Below are 16,161 nucleotides of genomic sequence, written 5' to 3'. Positions count from 1 at the left end.
ATTTCATTTTGGACCAAACTACTCCTTTAATTATCGTCACGTGTCAAGTATAATATAAATAAATAAATAAACAAAGACCATATATACAGTGTGTCTATGTACATATACATAGACCTATATATATATATATATATATATATATATATATATATATATATATATATATATATGTGTGTGTGTGTGTGTGTGTGTGTGTGTGTGTGTCATATATATATATATATATATATATATATATATATATATATATATATATATATATATATATATATATATATTTCTCTTATATCTGTTGGCTGAGTGCATTGATTTTAAACGTACATCTACTCCCTTTTTAAACTGACAGTTTGTGTCGTCATCACTAAGCGCCGCTTGCGCAAGTCACCGCCCCTTCTGATCTTCATGTCATCGGGGTGGAAAATGTCCGTGTGTTTATGAGATGTAGGTTTGTGTTACCTGAGGCGCTCGTTGTGCTGACGTGGTTTGTTTCAGGAAGCGGTGACTACAGCGTGGAGTCGAGGAAAACTTCCAAGGATTTAAAACGGTTTTAGCGCTTAATGGTTTTGAATCATAGCATTTTCAAGGCTACCAGACATGGAGCACTGGAGCCTTATTTCACTGTGTGTTTTGCTTGCACTAACAGCGAGATGGGCCGTGTCTTTTAACTCTTACTCAGGTCAGTAGCTCGAGCAGTGGATTAAACATGAACTCCAGTGTAGAAGAGTAACATTAAACTCGGTATTAAAGTCTTGTTGTTGTTGTTGTTGTTGTTGTTGTTGTTGTTGTTGTTACAAAAAACAGGCGCTGGCAAAGCACCGATGTTTGGGGATTATGAAGCCCAGAGGCACTGGCAGGAAGTGACGTACAATCTCCCTGTTCAGGAATGGTTGGTTTATTCATTCATTATTTATTTATTTATTTATTAATTCATATAAATGTTAAGTAAGGAAATAATAATAATTCACAACAGTGCTTATGCTTATTGGAAAATATTCCATGACAAAGTTGATTCTTTTCCAGTAGTAGCATGTCCTGAAGTGTTTTTATTCCTCTTACATCACAACAGTTTGCTAATGATTACATTTTTATTTATTAATTAATTTTTTAATGAATGACACGCCTTACTTTTTATCTGTTTATGGTTACATTTAATGATATGAACGTCCAAGAAACGCTTTTGTTCCTGTTGTCACGTATGTTATAACAACTATAAACAATCATACCCTCACCAGTTTATCTTTTCCCCCCATTTCTGAAGTTCATTCATTCATCTTTGGTAAGCACTTTATTCTGGTCAGGGTCACTGTGAATCCGGAGTCTATCCTAGGAACACGGGAATACTCACTGGATGGGGTGCAAGTCCACTACAGTGTATCACACACACACACATGCACATTTGCGCACTCACTCACTCACTCACACCTAGCAGCAATTCCGAGTATTTAGTCCATCTACTGGCATGTTTTCACGAGGTGGGAGGAAACCATACACACATGGTGAGAACATGCCAAACGCACAGACAGTAACCTGAGCGTAGGATCAACTCTAGGGCTGTGAGGCAGCAATGCTGCACACTGTGCCAACCTTATTTTAAGTTAATACTACAAAAACACAGCTTGCCATGTTACCGACAACCAGAAAGTAGTCCTCTGTCCTGAAGACCCTCCTGAATCTGAAACATACTGACCTGTGTTACAAAGCACTGACATTGGAAACTCCATACAAGACCCTATGAATGAGTTATTACTTTAGAAAGGAATATTAGAAGCCTATTAATATAAACCTATGATTTGTATCAATGACAGCTGGCACTACTGTCAGAGCTACAGTTACAGAACATTAATCACCACCTTCTGACCAATCAAATTCGAGAATTCAACAGTGCTGTGATATAATAATGATAAGAACAATTTTAGTTTCACTGTTTTCATGACGCTATAATATTCTTTCTGCACTCTCAAAGGTACTTCAACACTACAGACAATGACCTGAACTACTGGGGCCTGGATTATCCTCCACTAACAGCCTACCACAGTCTCTTATGTGCTCATGTGTAAGTTTAATACTTGAGCTTAATGTCCTGTGAACAACCTGAGGTCATGAAAAAACGTGTACAAATTCGAGGAGTGGATTTACATAATATGACTTAACCTTCATAATATTTCATACTAGTAAAGAATTTCTACGTGTAAGACCATGTTGCTATGGACACAAATGAATTGCAACGCTGATTTGTTTATGACTGGCTGGGATTTTTCTGTGTGTAGTGCAAAGCTGATTAATCCTGCATGGGTGGAGTTGCGTAGTTCCAGAGGATATGAGAGCGCCTCTCATAAATTATTCATGAGGGCTACAGGTAAGCACGGATGTTCATGTGCGTTTTATGCTTTATAGACCCAAAAACAAGTACGTTTTCGGTATTAGTGGCCGTTAGGGAATCTGCAAGTCTTACAAAACTAGTCAGAATTTACATTTTACAAATTGAAAGCCATAATAAATATGAAATACTTTTGAATTCAGATGAAATTCTGTTTCCTGAAACCATTTTACATCGTGACACATGCACATTTAGTGAAAGTAGGTAGTGTGTTGTGTTAAACTGGACTAATATGAGCTGTGTACATGGACAAAAGCATTGGTATCGGGAAATTCAACAAATAGTGGCCGAACAGAAACATTGCTCTGTTGCTTTGCTACATACCTTTGTGCTAAAACCTTTGGTGAATGAGGTACGTCTTGTCTAGCAGTGTAATTAACAGCCAGACAAATTTCCTTTGAAATCAGGTATGTCACCAGTGCAACTGTGCCCTAATTACATTAGAAATAACGCTGAAAACTTATTACGTTTACTCTGAGGATATTTGCAGATACCCTGATTAGTTACAACACCTTATGTATTGTTATGAAATGTGTGAGGAATTTGTAAGGAATAAAACATAGGATAATCAAAGACAGGGTGGTGTGAAAAAGTTAAAACGTTTTCTGTAAAACCACATTCCCCAAGTGTTTAATTTGCCTTAAACTATAGAAATTTGCCAATGATTACATTTTTATTTATTTATTTATTAATGAATAGCACGTCATACTTTGTATTCCTTTACATATCGATACACTTAATATTGTGGCATGTCCACGAAAGAAGTTAGTTCCTGTGTTTTGATGTTCCTATGACTTTCCTCTCCCCAGTTCTCGTCTCAGATATATTGATATACATACCAGCAGTCCTTCTGTACTGCTTCTACCTCAGCGAAGGATCCTACAAAAAGAAGGTAACTTGGTTGTCTGGCCTTTAATCACTGCTTTAATCATACAGTTCATTGTGATCAATATTGTGTTTTCTTTTCAAGGCTGCCACGGCTCTGTGCATCCTACTTTATCCGGGACTCATCCTAATCGATTTTGGTCATTTTCAATATCCTTTAACGTGTGGCTTTTTCATTAATTATTACAGCAGCAGTTTGCAGCAAGCCTTAACCTCTGGTGGTCAGATATAACAGCGTGAGTCTAGGCTTGGCGTTGCTGGGTGTAGTGGGACTAGGTTTGGGTCGGGACCTGCTTGGATCTCTGGCCTTCACCTTGGCTCTCAACTACAAACAGATGGAGCTGTACCATGCATTGCCTTTCTTCTGCTACCTCTTAGGCAGGTGCATTAAACAAGGCCTTCTGGGCAAAGGGTAAGTAAGTGTGTTTTAAGTGTGTTCTTAAATTTGTGCATGTGGACTTCCCTCTTTAGTTCAGATCACAGGTGTTTTGTAGAGTTCAAATCCGGAGACTGAGATTGCAAAACAAAGATTTTGTGTTTCTTTAACTGTTTTTGTTATTTGGAAGTATGTTTGTCTAATCATATCGTTGAATGGCCAAGTCTGAACCTCCTGGCAGAGGCAACCAGGTTTTAGGCTGAAATATCCCGGTACTTAGCAGAATTCATGGTGCCAGCAATCTTCACAAGAGCCCTTCAACCAATAGCGCACAAAACACCCCCAAAGCATCACAGGTCCACGTCCATATTTTATAATGAATCGATATCACACAAGTGCAGTGTAGTTATACTGAATATGTGATTCAGCCATAGGCACAACGCCGTGGGTAATCACAGCAGTGTCGATATTCAGTATAACCACACAGTTGCGAGTGCGATATTACTTTTATACAACAGTTCTATAAACAAGAAATGAATATTGAGTAACTGGCTAGCACACATTGATTTGTACATTTCCATTAAAGGTGCTTCTGGCAAAATAGTCATCCCTGTTTACATTTCATCTTAAGATAAGATAAAATAAGTTAAACTTTATTGATCCCACACTGGGGAAATTCCCTCATTACAGCAGCTCAATTACACAAAAAACAGATAAGAAAGAATACACATTAAATAGGAATAGAATAGAAAAATGAGAAGCTGCTTTTAAAGGTGCTTTATAAAATAAAGTTTATTATTATTATTATTATTATTATTATTATTATTATATACAGATGAGTAACACCTCGTTCATATACAGATAAGTGACGAATGGAATATTGCACAGTTCCCAGTAGAGGGTGAGCAACAAATAGTAATAAGTGTGTGTGTGTGTGTGTGTGTGTGTATATGTGTATGTATATAATATAATATAATATAATATAATATAATATATATATATATATATATATATATATATATATATATATATATATATACATATATATAGTGCAGAATTTTATTTATGTATTGGCTGATGTTGCAAAAAACAGCTAGCAGTGCTACATTATGTTGTTATTGATAAGACACAAACGGAATATTGCACAGTTCCCAGTAGAGGATGAGCAACAAAGAATAATTAATGAATAAACGTTCATATTGTAGAATATTGTGAACGTGCTGGCTGATGATGCAAAACAGCCAGCAATGCCACACTGTCATTTGTATGTTATGTTGTTCATTATGTATCTTCATCTGACGAGCTTTCATATTTTAAATCAAAAGTTCATATTTTAAATCAAAAAATCTAAATATTCCTGAAAATTAGCTTTTGCCTCGTCCATTGATGATGTAGTTAACACTACTGTAGTAATAGTTTCGAACTAGGAAGTGGACTTTTCTGTGGCGAACATAGACAGATACACACGGTGAAATGTCCTGTGTGGTTATACTAAATATAAGTGCTCTTGGAACGCTGCTCGACCAATCAAATTAGTGAACTAACTGTTGTAGTATGCTTCTATGTAGTCCCTGTTTTGTCGCTTACTGCTGGTGTGCATGATCCAGAAGTTGGGATTGGAAATCATTTAAATGACCGACTACATTTAGGACAAGACATGTGTTAGCCCAATAGATTATGTACAATTTTAGAAATCAGTCCGCGACTATAGTACCACTATTACTTACTCCTTAGACAGCATTCCTAGCTGTAAATTCTGAGAATACTTTAATGCACTGTAGAGCTTTGGTCCTTCCACTTCCACTTTACATTTGTTGATATAGTAACAGTGCACCAAAGGCATTTGGTAGCCATTGCATTGTTGGGTTAGATTACTTGGAAAAGTATGTCCAGATGACCCTCTGACCATGCTCTACCCTCCCTGCTATGCCTGTGTGTGCAGCCTTACCACTACAGCTGAGAAGAGTCAGCAGCTCAAGCAGACACGCCTACAGCAAACTGAAACGTTTTAAGGATATAAGACATTGCTGACATTCTCAAGGAGCGGTAGTTGTCTGTTACACCATGTTCCCTATAAGGAATAAAACATGATGGGGTTTGCAGTTTTAGGAAAGTAATCAATGACTGGCTGGTGGAAGCGGAGTTACAGTTACCATCTCACCACTGATTATTATCCCATTATGTTCCAAAATGTTTTATTCCTCTTATACCCAATCTGTTTGCCAAAGCTAATATTTATCAAATAACGACACATCATACTTTTGATCAGTTTATAGTTACATTTCCTGTCTGCAAAAGAATGTCCGTTTCAGTTATCACTTGCCTTACAGCAGCTATAAACAATCGTTCCCTGTTTTATTTCTCTGTCTTGCAGGTAATAATACAAAAATGCAGCTTGTTATGTTACAAGGAAAGTGCAAAGCCTCGGTCCTGAAGACTTTCCTGTGGTAGAAAACCTAAAGAACCAGCTTTACAAATCTCTGGCACTGGAGACTTCTTCCATAAATGTTACATAGACAATCCTCCTCTAGTCCAAAGATGTGCACTGTAGGCTGTTTGGCATTTCCAAATTGTCCGTAGTGTGTTAATGGGTGTATGAGAGTTTTTTATGCGATTGTCCCCTGCGATTGGTTGGCACCCCATCCAGGGTGTCCCCTGCCTCGTGCCCCGAGTTCCCCTGGGATGGGCTTCACGCTCTCAGCGACCCTGCATAGGATAAGCAACAAAAAAATGGATGGATGTTTATGTGGAGCATCCACAATGCCAGTCCCTGTACATCGTAACTATAGAAACAATAACGCATTAGAACACATGCATTAATATACTGTAAACCTGCGATTTGTTATGTAGCCACAACTTCGTCATAGACTTTAGTCCAGTCAGATTTGAGACTTCTTTCTCTTTCCCATACTATTTTTGTATTATGAGGACTTTATATGGCTAAGTTAGCATTAATTGGTTTTAATTGTCAGAAGAAGTCTTGACTGAGCTGCTTGTTTATTCTGCTGTTATTTATTTATTTATTTTAATTTATTCTTGCAGGCTGCTTCTGTTGGTGAAGATCTCATTGACTGTGCTGGTGACGTTTGCACTCTGCTGGTTGCCTTTCCTGTCAGACCCACAGCAGATCCTGCAGGTTCTGCATCGTTTGTTCCCAGTCGACCGCGGTTTATTTGAGGTACGTCCTCGATCTCAAAAGGTTCACACTTTCACTGTAGCCCAGTCTTGTTTGAACAGGTTTCCTTTTGATCATCAGTTCAGTGTTCATTGCATGTGTTATTGAACTCATTGTTTTACAAACCTACATGTCATACTTGTCATATAGAGCGTAGAGACTATAGTACACAGTTATGTGGTGAGAGCACTTTGCTACAACTGACAAGCTGACCAAATAATAGGAATAGACCGAAGGCAAATGAAAGATCGAAATGCTGAACGGTGTCATTTATACATCGTTTCCATGTTGTGTGTTTTACTTTATCATAATGTGCAGGAAGTAGCGTGTATAAATATGGCGTATTTACTGCGAGAGGACACGCAGGTGTTTTCAGCACGTCGGCGTGATTTGGCGCTTTGCTGTTATGTTGCGTTGCGCTGTCAGCTAACTTTTCAAATGCGAGGTCGCACAGGAAATGCCCTTGAGAAATGCTAATCCCAATTCAAATGTAGAATATCTGTGTGTTTGTATGTACGTATGCATACAGAAATGTACATATCATGGTTTTCACACTCAAAATCCAGGATAGTTTTGTAATCATGTATTGTTATTTTATGAGCATGAGAATAGTATATCAAATCCCATTGGAGTATTATGGATTAGGTGGAATATTTGTTTTAAACACCGGAGTCTGATTATTAGCACTTTCTCTGCACTTTATGAGGGTCTACAGGTAATTTGCTCATGGTTGTATTTCTATTTATTTGACCAAGAATCTCATCCTCAGTTTGAATGGACAACAGTTTTAAATCAGCTTGCTTAAATGGTGTCAGCTTATTATAGGATAAATAGGACATATGGTTTTATTTCCTGTATGGGCTTCAGTTCACAGACGCCCTCGTGGTAATTTCCTGTAACTCATCCTAGGTCTTGTGCTGGATGATTACGTTTTTTTTTTGTTTTTAGGATTTCGAGTCTGGCGCGCATTTTCACTTAACCACCTCCTGATTAATTATCATTAAATGACCTCTTAAAAAATGCATGGATGAAACAGCTTCACTTGTTTCCTGTATTAGTATATTCGATATAGACAATACAGATTACCTCAATAAAACCACCTGAATTATTTTGCATGATAATGACAACTTCAAAGACAACACTGAACTGGATTTGGTCTATAAGAGACAGCATGGGTCAGTTTGGCCAAACAAAGGCCTGGATTATTACTTCTGCATCAGTGTATCTGTGAAGGCGTCATGTGCAGGCCGTCGCATAGGCGTCTGCCAGTGTGCTTGTCAACTGAAAAACTAAACCAAAGTAGGGCTGCAACTAACGATTATTTTCATAATCGATTAGTTGGCTGATTATTTTTCAATTAATCGGATGGGGCGGGCCAAACTTTCAGTACACTTTTTATGGCGGGGGGATTTAAAATAATATCCACAGACTGAGTGTTACAAATATAAACTTCTGACTAAAAGTTTACAAAACTGTTTGTCCAAAACAGAAAAGAACCCAATACACACACACACACACACACACACACACACACACACACACACACACACACACACACCAGAATATATATTATTAATTTAGAACTGCAGTTTAATTCGGTGCTTTTTGTGCAACCATAAAAAATAATGCATAAATACTTATATACAATATAAACTAAAATAAATATAAATATATATATATATATATATATATATATATATATATATATATATATATATATATATATATTTCATTTATTTTAGTTTATATTGTATATAAGATTTTGTTATTTTTTATGGATGCACAAAAAGCACCAAATTAATTTACAGTCCTAAATTGATAATAAAAACTCCCTTTCACTGCACCTTGTGGTTTCTGTTACTCACTGCCTTGAGGAATATTATTTTACTTGTTTACTTTTGATCAAAATGTTTTAACGAGACATTACAGATCTTACTTGCGCTCCTATTATGCGTCTACACTGTGCGTGATCAGCAACGCGGCCTCGTTACTAATACATCACTTCCGTTATAATAAACGACAGAATTTACACTGCAAGCACACAAATACAGCATATAATGACAATAAACTTCAATTAAACTAAACCTTATAAGCAGCTTGTACCAGTTTCCCATGCCCCTTACACACAGTAGAGCATCTTGGATATAAACATAACTTTGTGCTCGTGCAGAACTATTTGATCTGCGCAGTGTTTAATATAAAATGCGACCCTGCCTTAGGGGACTTTCTTCCTCAGTCATGTAAGATTTCGCCTCCATCTGATGGTAACTGAGGTCCTGCTGGGAATAAAAGTTAACGCTGACAGAAAGTAAACTGAAGAAAGTAATTGTCCGTGAATCTGGATGTTTGCTAATGCTAGCGTGCGTATGACGTCATGTGCTGTCGCCTAGAAGCAGCTTATAGTACCGGTTAGTAAAAACCCGCTAGTGACATATTTGAGATGATCTTACCTTTCTAAAATCCACACACTAGATGGTAGAATGCATAGTGTAAGTGTATAGTACTTCATTTGGGACACAACTTTAGTATTTACTCTCCGAAGCGTGTTTTCGGAAGAGAAGTAACGTAGTGAGTAAATCTCCCCCGTGCCGTGCGCAGACCATAATGAGATTCGTTGACGACGATTTTCATAATCGATTATTATCGATTTTCTAGATTAGTTGTTGCAGCTCTAAACCAAAGTCTCGCATTTCACTGCAGAATGACTGGAGACAAAGCGAAGTATGCGATAGGATGCAAACAACGCCGAGGATTACTACTTCCAAATCTGAGCATCACTAAGGTTCTAAATCACTGATCTCGAGGTGTTATGTATTAAAATGTTGAGATTTTTCCGGATTTTCTCCACAGTAAAAGACAAGCATGAATTTCGCATATTAAAAGATAAAATATAATACGCCGTTTATAACGCGCAGTTTATTTTTCACCAACACAATTTCATGCTATCTACCACAATCCTTACATGAACATGCATTTCATGCTCACAGTGACGAGAGGAGCTACAGTTCAACACTTCTCGCTCTTGTATCTTGCTGCACATCAGCCGTTTCTGGATGCTTTTTGCTTGTGCGCAGCAGCAGAGCTATGCCGGGTTTGCCGTCAGATTAAAGGGTGATCTTGGCAATATGACTCTGTAACCCCTGGAAGAAGGGTCACACCTTGAAAGATTTATGCTGCAACGGTTTCAGTTACACAAGCTCCCTGCCTCAACCGATCAGAATTAGTCACAAATTAGGGAGAAATGATCCTACCGTAGAGGTGCCACTCATTCTTCAGTAACAACTTCATCCTGGTCAAGGTCACGGTGGACCGGAGCCTGTCCCAGAAACACTAGGCGTGAGGTGGAAATACATCCTGCATGGGACACCAGTCGATCACCAGGTGCACACACACTGATTCACACCTAGGGCCAATTTAGTCACCTAGTTCTCCTACCAGCCTGGTTTTGGGAGCGGGGAGGAAAGTGGAGAAACCCAAACGGACACAGGGGAGAACATGTGGAACTCTACACGGGCGGTTACCCAAACTCAGGATTGAGCCGCGGTCAATGAGCTGTGAGGCAGCTCGCAAACTAGTGTCCATCACACGTTTGCTTGTGACATGATGCTAACATAATACACAAAGTGTGAGCAACTCGAACCTGGACACTCGGATGGCTGTGAAGGAGAACGTTTGCTGAGCTGATGAACTGGGTGTGTATGTGTCATTTGGGGGACAGCATTCTAAATGTATGTCTGTGATGGGGCCGTGTGTGCGCGTGCGCGTGCGTGTGCGTGTGTGTGTAGGCAGGCCATGAGGGTGACGCTTGCTTGCTGGAACTAATAGTATATGTCCATGTAAGCAAGACAGCCAGGACATACTAGGTGTTAGTTGTCACTGCGGCCAAGCATCAAGTTGCTCACGTATAGAAATGGAGTCAGGGGCACGTAGTTCAGACAGGCTGGCTCTCTAACAGGGCACAAGTCACACATTTTGACACCGGAAGAGATCCAAGAATACTCTGTGGTCAGAGGGGAGTGTGGTGTATTGGAGGTTATTCCAAACACACAGAATTGAATTTCTTTTCACATTCGCAATGAGAAGGGTATTTATTGAGTCTGCTTCAGCCACACACACACATACACACACAAAGTGGACGCTATTCCGAGTGTCCTATAATCAAGACTACAGATTTGTGTCTTTTACTAATCACAGTGTAGCATAACTGCTAAAAGCCTCAGAGGAAAACCGTGCTAGATGAAACATAATTATAAATCCATACATAGACACAAGTAATGTTTGGCGGCCATGATGTGATGGTCGCTGCTTTAGGGCGGCCAGAGTACAGGAATGTGCATGGCATGCGGAAAGAGGAGTCGCAAGCTGACTCGCACACATTTGAACCCATGTGCCTGAGTTTACAAATAAGTGCATAGCTTTTTTTTTTGACATGGCATATGCTCGACAGGGAAACTCATGACAGGAGTGAGTAGCTTGTCACCTCTAGCCTCACGGTACAAATGTCACAGGGGAATTTTTATTGCACTTGCACTTGGGAAATGATTACGTAGAGTAATGCCAGGTATTTGCTTTCTCTTCAGAAGTTGCAGTGTATTTTTAAAGAAGCCAAATTGCGAGGTCAAATTTGGTAACCTGGTAACTATGACTTACAGCTGTTGGGATTTCAGGAGTATCTGGTTCTGATGCAGATTAAATATTCCAAAATATATGAACATATAAATCTGAATTTAAGGAAGGAAGATTTCAACCCTGGGTAGTCAGTTAACCAGGAACATCTGGAATTCTATACTTTTGTCTTGTTAGCGAAGTTCAAATGGAAGGAAGCCATACCAATTCCAGTTTAACTTTGAACGATTTAAACACACAATTTGCATCTAATTTAATACAGTTTTATTTGCACAAGGCTTTTAACAATAGACATTGTCAAAAAGCAGCTTTACAGAAATCCGCATGTAGATTTAGATCTATAATGAGCAAGCCAGAGGTGACCGTGGCAAGGGAAAACTCCCTGAGATGACATAAGGAACCAGACTCAAAAGGAAACTCATCCTCATCAAACAAAAAAATATTTGTACTTGAATTTTTGGATGAAAATAGTCTATGAATCATATAGAATCTGTATTGCCATCTGAATCACTTCATGCAATTCTGCTTTTAAACTTTTAAGCCTGCAGCTCTACTCTAGTCTTAAGGTGGCATAGAGTGACACCAAACTATGCATGGAGTAAAAAAGTGGTGCAGCTTCAAGATGGCTGCTACTATGGTTTAGCTGTGTGATGTAGTTTTGTCCATTTTTGCAAATGAATGCTCTGGAAGATCACACAAGAACGTTTAGTGGAGATTATTTAACAACATGGTTTGAGACAAGAGTGTAATGATTTAACATTTGGTTTGGTAAATGGAAACCTGCAAGGTTTATTTGTTTATAAGTTTCAGACGCGAAGCATGCCTCAACCGGTCAACTATATTTGGGGGAAATGTTTCCTGAAGTCATTTTAACATTAAAGGTCATTAGAGTGACTCACTAGTTCTCAAAGTGGGGTGTGAGGAACCTCAGGGGTCCTCATAATCTGATTTTTGTATTTAGTTACAGTTGTGGAAATCACAAACCATCATTTAGCAAAGCTATTGTATTTATGATTGGTTTTATATTTATCTATTCAATTTGAAGGGGGCACGGTGGCTTAGTGGTTAGCACATTTGCCTTACACCTCCAGGGTTGGGGGTTCGAATCCCACCAGTTTGCATGTTCTCCATGTGCTTTGGGGTTATCTCCAGGTGCGGTCTTGTGCAGTCTTGCCCTGCGATGGGTTGGCACCCCATCCAGGGTGTCCCCCACCGAGTTCCCTGAGGCTCCTTCGTGATCCTGCGTAGGATAAGCGGAAAATGAATGGATGGATAGTCAGTTTGACCGGGCACATTTCTTGAATGGGTTTAATCGAAACTCAAGAGCCTATAAATGTCAACTTGGACCAAATGTGTTATGTCAATGGAAAGTTCTGGAATAAAAAGCTGCATGGCTCCAGTAATTAGCCAGGATATTACTGTACACATTTAAGTCCTGGGGTAACTAATGGAAAATTTTGAAGCCCCACATCATCGAGATATCATTGTACTTTTGATTAGAAACCATTTATTAACATAGTAGTATATATAAACAAGAGTACACGAAAATTATTTTCTAATTATTTTAACTGTCCTGTTGTGTGTGTGTGTGTGTGTGTGTGTGTAGGATAAAGTGGCTAACACATGGTGCAGCTTGAACGTGCTGATAAAGATCAAGACCCTGCTGTCCAGAGATACTCAGCTGCTCCTCAGGTAATCCTTCTTCCATCCGTTTACCAACCATCCATCCTTTCTCTGCCTTCAGTGCACCTTCTGGAGTCCTCATTACGATTGAGTGCGCTGAAGATTATCAAGCCCTAATGATCTCTGTGAGCTTTTGGAAACAATGATATCTGCAGCTGGTCTTGGTAGAGATTTCTGACTAAACAAAGAGATGTGTTTAGCTCTCTGAGGTTAAAACTAGTCTATCTGAGAGATTTTCTTGCCAGATTCTCTGGTGTTGTTTGAGTGAATAGAGTCCAAGTCTTTGGTGTGATTAAATCTGTAAATCTATTTTAGACACAAAGGCAGCATTTTCTTTACAGCTGGTAATCCCTGGGATTACTTGGCCTTGGATTATTTGTGCTTTTGTTGCTGGGTGATATTAGCATTATGTGGTCCAGATTAAAAGTGGCCATATTTTGATAAAGTCTTGGATGAACTCATCCTACACACGTTTAAGAAAATCCTGAATGTCGCTCAAATAAGTTTGTTTGTATGGAACCACCTACCTGTCAATCTGAGCTACCTCAGTTTTGATTGATCAGGGAGTCCTCGTCAAGACGATCCAGTATTTAATGCATATTCAATCCATTGCATAGCTCCAGTCTTGTTGACCTTGAGCATTTATTAAAAATGTAACTACTCACTCACGGTTTCTGTAGCTCTGTATATGCATTCATCCATCAATCTTCAGTAACTGTTTTGTTCTGGTCAAGGTCGTGGTGGATCCTGAGCCTATAAGGGGGACACTGGGTGTGAGATTGGCAATACGCTGGATGGGATGCAGGGCACTATGAACACACACATTCACATAGTCAGTCACACCTAGGGACATTTTAGCAGCAACCTACTGGCATGTTTTGGGAGGAAACTGGAGAATTTTAGGGGAACATACAAAACTCCACACAGATAGTAAACCAAGCTGAAGATCAAATGTAATCAGAGCTGTGAGGCAGCAACACTGTCCACTGCCCAAGCTCTGTACATGTGTCAGAAAATCCAGTGCTAACATAGAATCTGACTCTTATTTATTATTTATTTTTCCAGTTTTGCTCTGACTCTCCTATTCATCTTGCCTTCGTCAATTAAATTGTTGACCAAACCCACAATTTTGCAATTTAAATTGGCTTTGGTAAGTATTGTTAGTGTCTTCTTTCAATTCCTTGTTATAATTTGTTGACATATTTATTTTTATACACTTATGATCTAACCATATATGGTTTTATACTATAGGTGAACTCTTCACTGGCCTTTTTCCTCTTCTCCTTTCAAGTCCATGAGAAGTCCATCCTGCTGCCAGCCTTGTAAGTTTGCACATTTTGCTTATTTTATTGTATTACAGTATGATTTATAGCAGTGGTGCTCAAGTGACTGACCGCGATCCGGATACAGACCCAGCAAAGTATTTTATTAGACAAAACTGAAAAATCTAAATACTGCACTTGAGTCATTCAATAGATAACAAACTATCAAAAGATCAGCTACTCTATATTTCTCACCATGATCCAGCTTGGCTTCTGTAGCAGATCCTCTTTTATCCAATGGGTTTATCCAATCCCATGCATTTCTCTAAATGATATTTATCTGAAGGCACATTATAAGACCAGAGACTAGCTGAAGTGCTAGAGACACTCTTCATTTACCCTCTGTGGTCCGATTAGCAAACTGATGAGATGGCTTGTGATGCAGCTTGTAAAAAAATAAATAAACAAACAAACACATCAATAAAAAAGGGAACAGGTCAATGTAGATCTATTCAAAGTCCATGAAGCACAACTACAAAACATAACCACTTTGAATTGACTAGTCTTATTTGATCATCAATGGTTAAACTGTAAAAGGCAACTGTAGTCACCATTCAGTCATGTTAATCGCACATCCAGACCTTTTGTAAACAAGGACTTTTATGAGAATTAGACCTTCTCGAATTTTAGTTGAATACTCCTGGCATCAAGATGTGTATGACCCGTGTGTGATATTGTCTCGCGAGAACTTTGATTGTTTTATAACCTGAAGTCTCCTACTATATCAAGTAACTCAAAGCCTTTAAAAATAGTTTATGACGTGCTCTTGTAAATACGTCATCCATATGACAGCTGCCATGGAAAAGAAGAAGAAGAATAGGAATAACTGACGGATTTGTATACCTGCCTATTAATCATTAATCATAAATCATAACTATACCTGATGAGAAGTAGAAGGTTTGCATACTCCCCTTAACAATGTCTCGGAATCATTTATCTCCCCATTTATAGAAAGTATGATATATTTGGTTACAGATGTTCCTTGATCTATTAAGATAGATTATCCAGATTGTTGCTTTATTAACTGTTGAGTTATATCACACACCTGTTCAGATCAATCAGTAATGCATGTCACCGGATTAGGAGGGACACATTCTGGGCCACAGTGCTGTGTGTGTGTGCGCGTGCGCATGTGTGTGTGGGATCAGATCTTAGGGCAAATGCATCGGTGTAACAGGAGCACAGACGTGTGTGCTGTAATTACTGGCTCAATGATGAGGGCTTGGGGAGGTTGTACCTACAAGCCCCTTTCTAGTTAATAATAGCTTTGCCGTCAGATGTGTTTTCCACTTCAGCTTACACAAGCGCAGTGTGTGTTTAATGCTTTTTTTGTTTACGGTTGTGTGTGCGCCTGTTAAAGATTGCCTCGTTGGAATTTATTTGTATGGTATTTCAGAGATCGTAACGCAACATATAATGAATAAAACACGACAGGCCGTGCCACTATAGGAAAAGAATCCTATCCTGGGGTGATGTGGATTATTTTCCAATACCAGCACACACCGAATTGTGTCATTCCTGTTGTTATAAGGAGGTTGACCAATGTTTACATCATTTTAACCATTTATAGTTGAATTTAATGTTATGGAAGACAAGTGTCTGCGAGAAAAGTTAGTTCTCTTCCTATTCTTTCCCTTGAAGTTATAAAGACAAAAAAAAAAATGCAGCTCGTCATGTTACTGAGAAACTTGAAAGTGCAACCTCCTCTGTCCTTCATGAC

The 16,161-nt window shown here is 38.8% G+C and overlaps 1 protein-coding gene across 1 annotated transcript in view; it reads left to right on the top strand.

Annotated features, from left to right (window-relative positions):
* The first annotated feature begins 434 nt into the window (after nt 1–434).
* Nucleotides 435–16,161, top strand: part of alg6 (ALG6 alpha-1,3-glucosyltransferase) — a 22,866-nt gene continuing 7,139 nt past the window's right edge. Inside the window, exons 1-11 of the mRNA XM_053683650.1 lie at nt 435–673; nt 799–883; nt 1,961–2,050; nt 2,265–2,353; nt 3,184–3,266; nt 3,345–3,413; nt 3,490–3,671; nt 6,678–6,813; nt 13,043–13,128; nt 14,185–14,269; nt 14,371–14,441. Coding sequence (XP_053539625.1) covers nt 592–673; nt 799–883; nt 1,961–2,050; nt 2,265–2,353; nt 3,184–3,266; nt 3,345–3,413; nt 3,490–3,671; nt 6,678–6,813; nt 13,043–13,128; nt 14,185–14,269; nt 14,371–14,441 — 1,058 coding nt within the window. The 5' untranslated portion in view covers nt 435–591. The remainder of the gene's footprint in view (nt 674–798; nt 884–1,960; nt 2,051–2,264; nt 2,354–3,183; nt 3,267–3,344; nt 3,414–3,489; nt 3,672–6,677; nt 6,814–13,042; nt 13,129–14,184; nt 14,270–14,370; nt 14,442–16,161) is intronic.

This window comes from Ictalurus punctatus, chromosome 11, assembly GCF_001660625.3.
Source record: "Ictalurus punctatus breed USDA103 chromosome 11, Coco_2.0, whole genome shotgun sequence".
NCBI classification, from domain to species: domain Eukaryota; kingdom Metazoa; phylum Chordata; class Actinopteri; order Siluriformes; family Ictaluridae; genus Ictalurus; species Ictalurus punctatus.
Note: the sequence above shows the minus strand (reverse complement) of the source record. Positions and strands in the feature narration are given on the sequence as shown.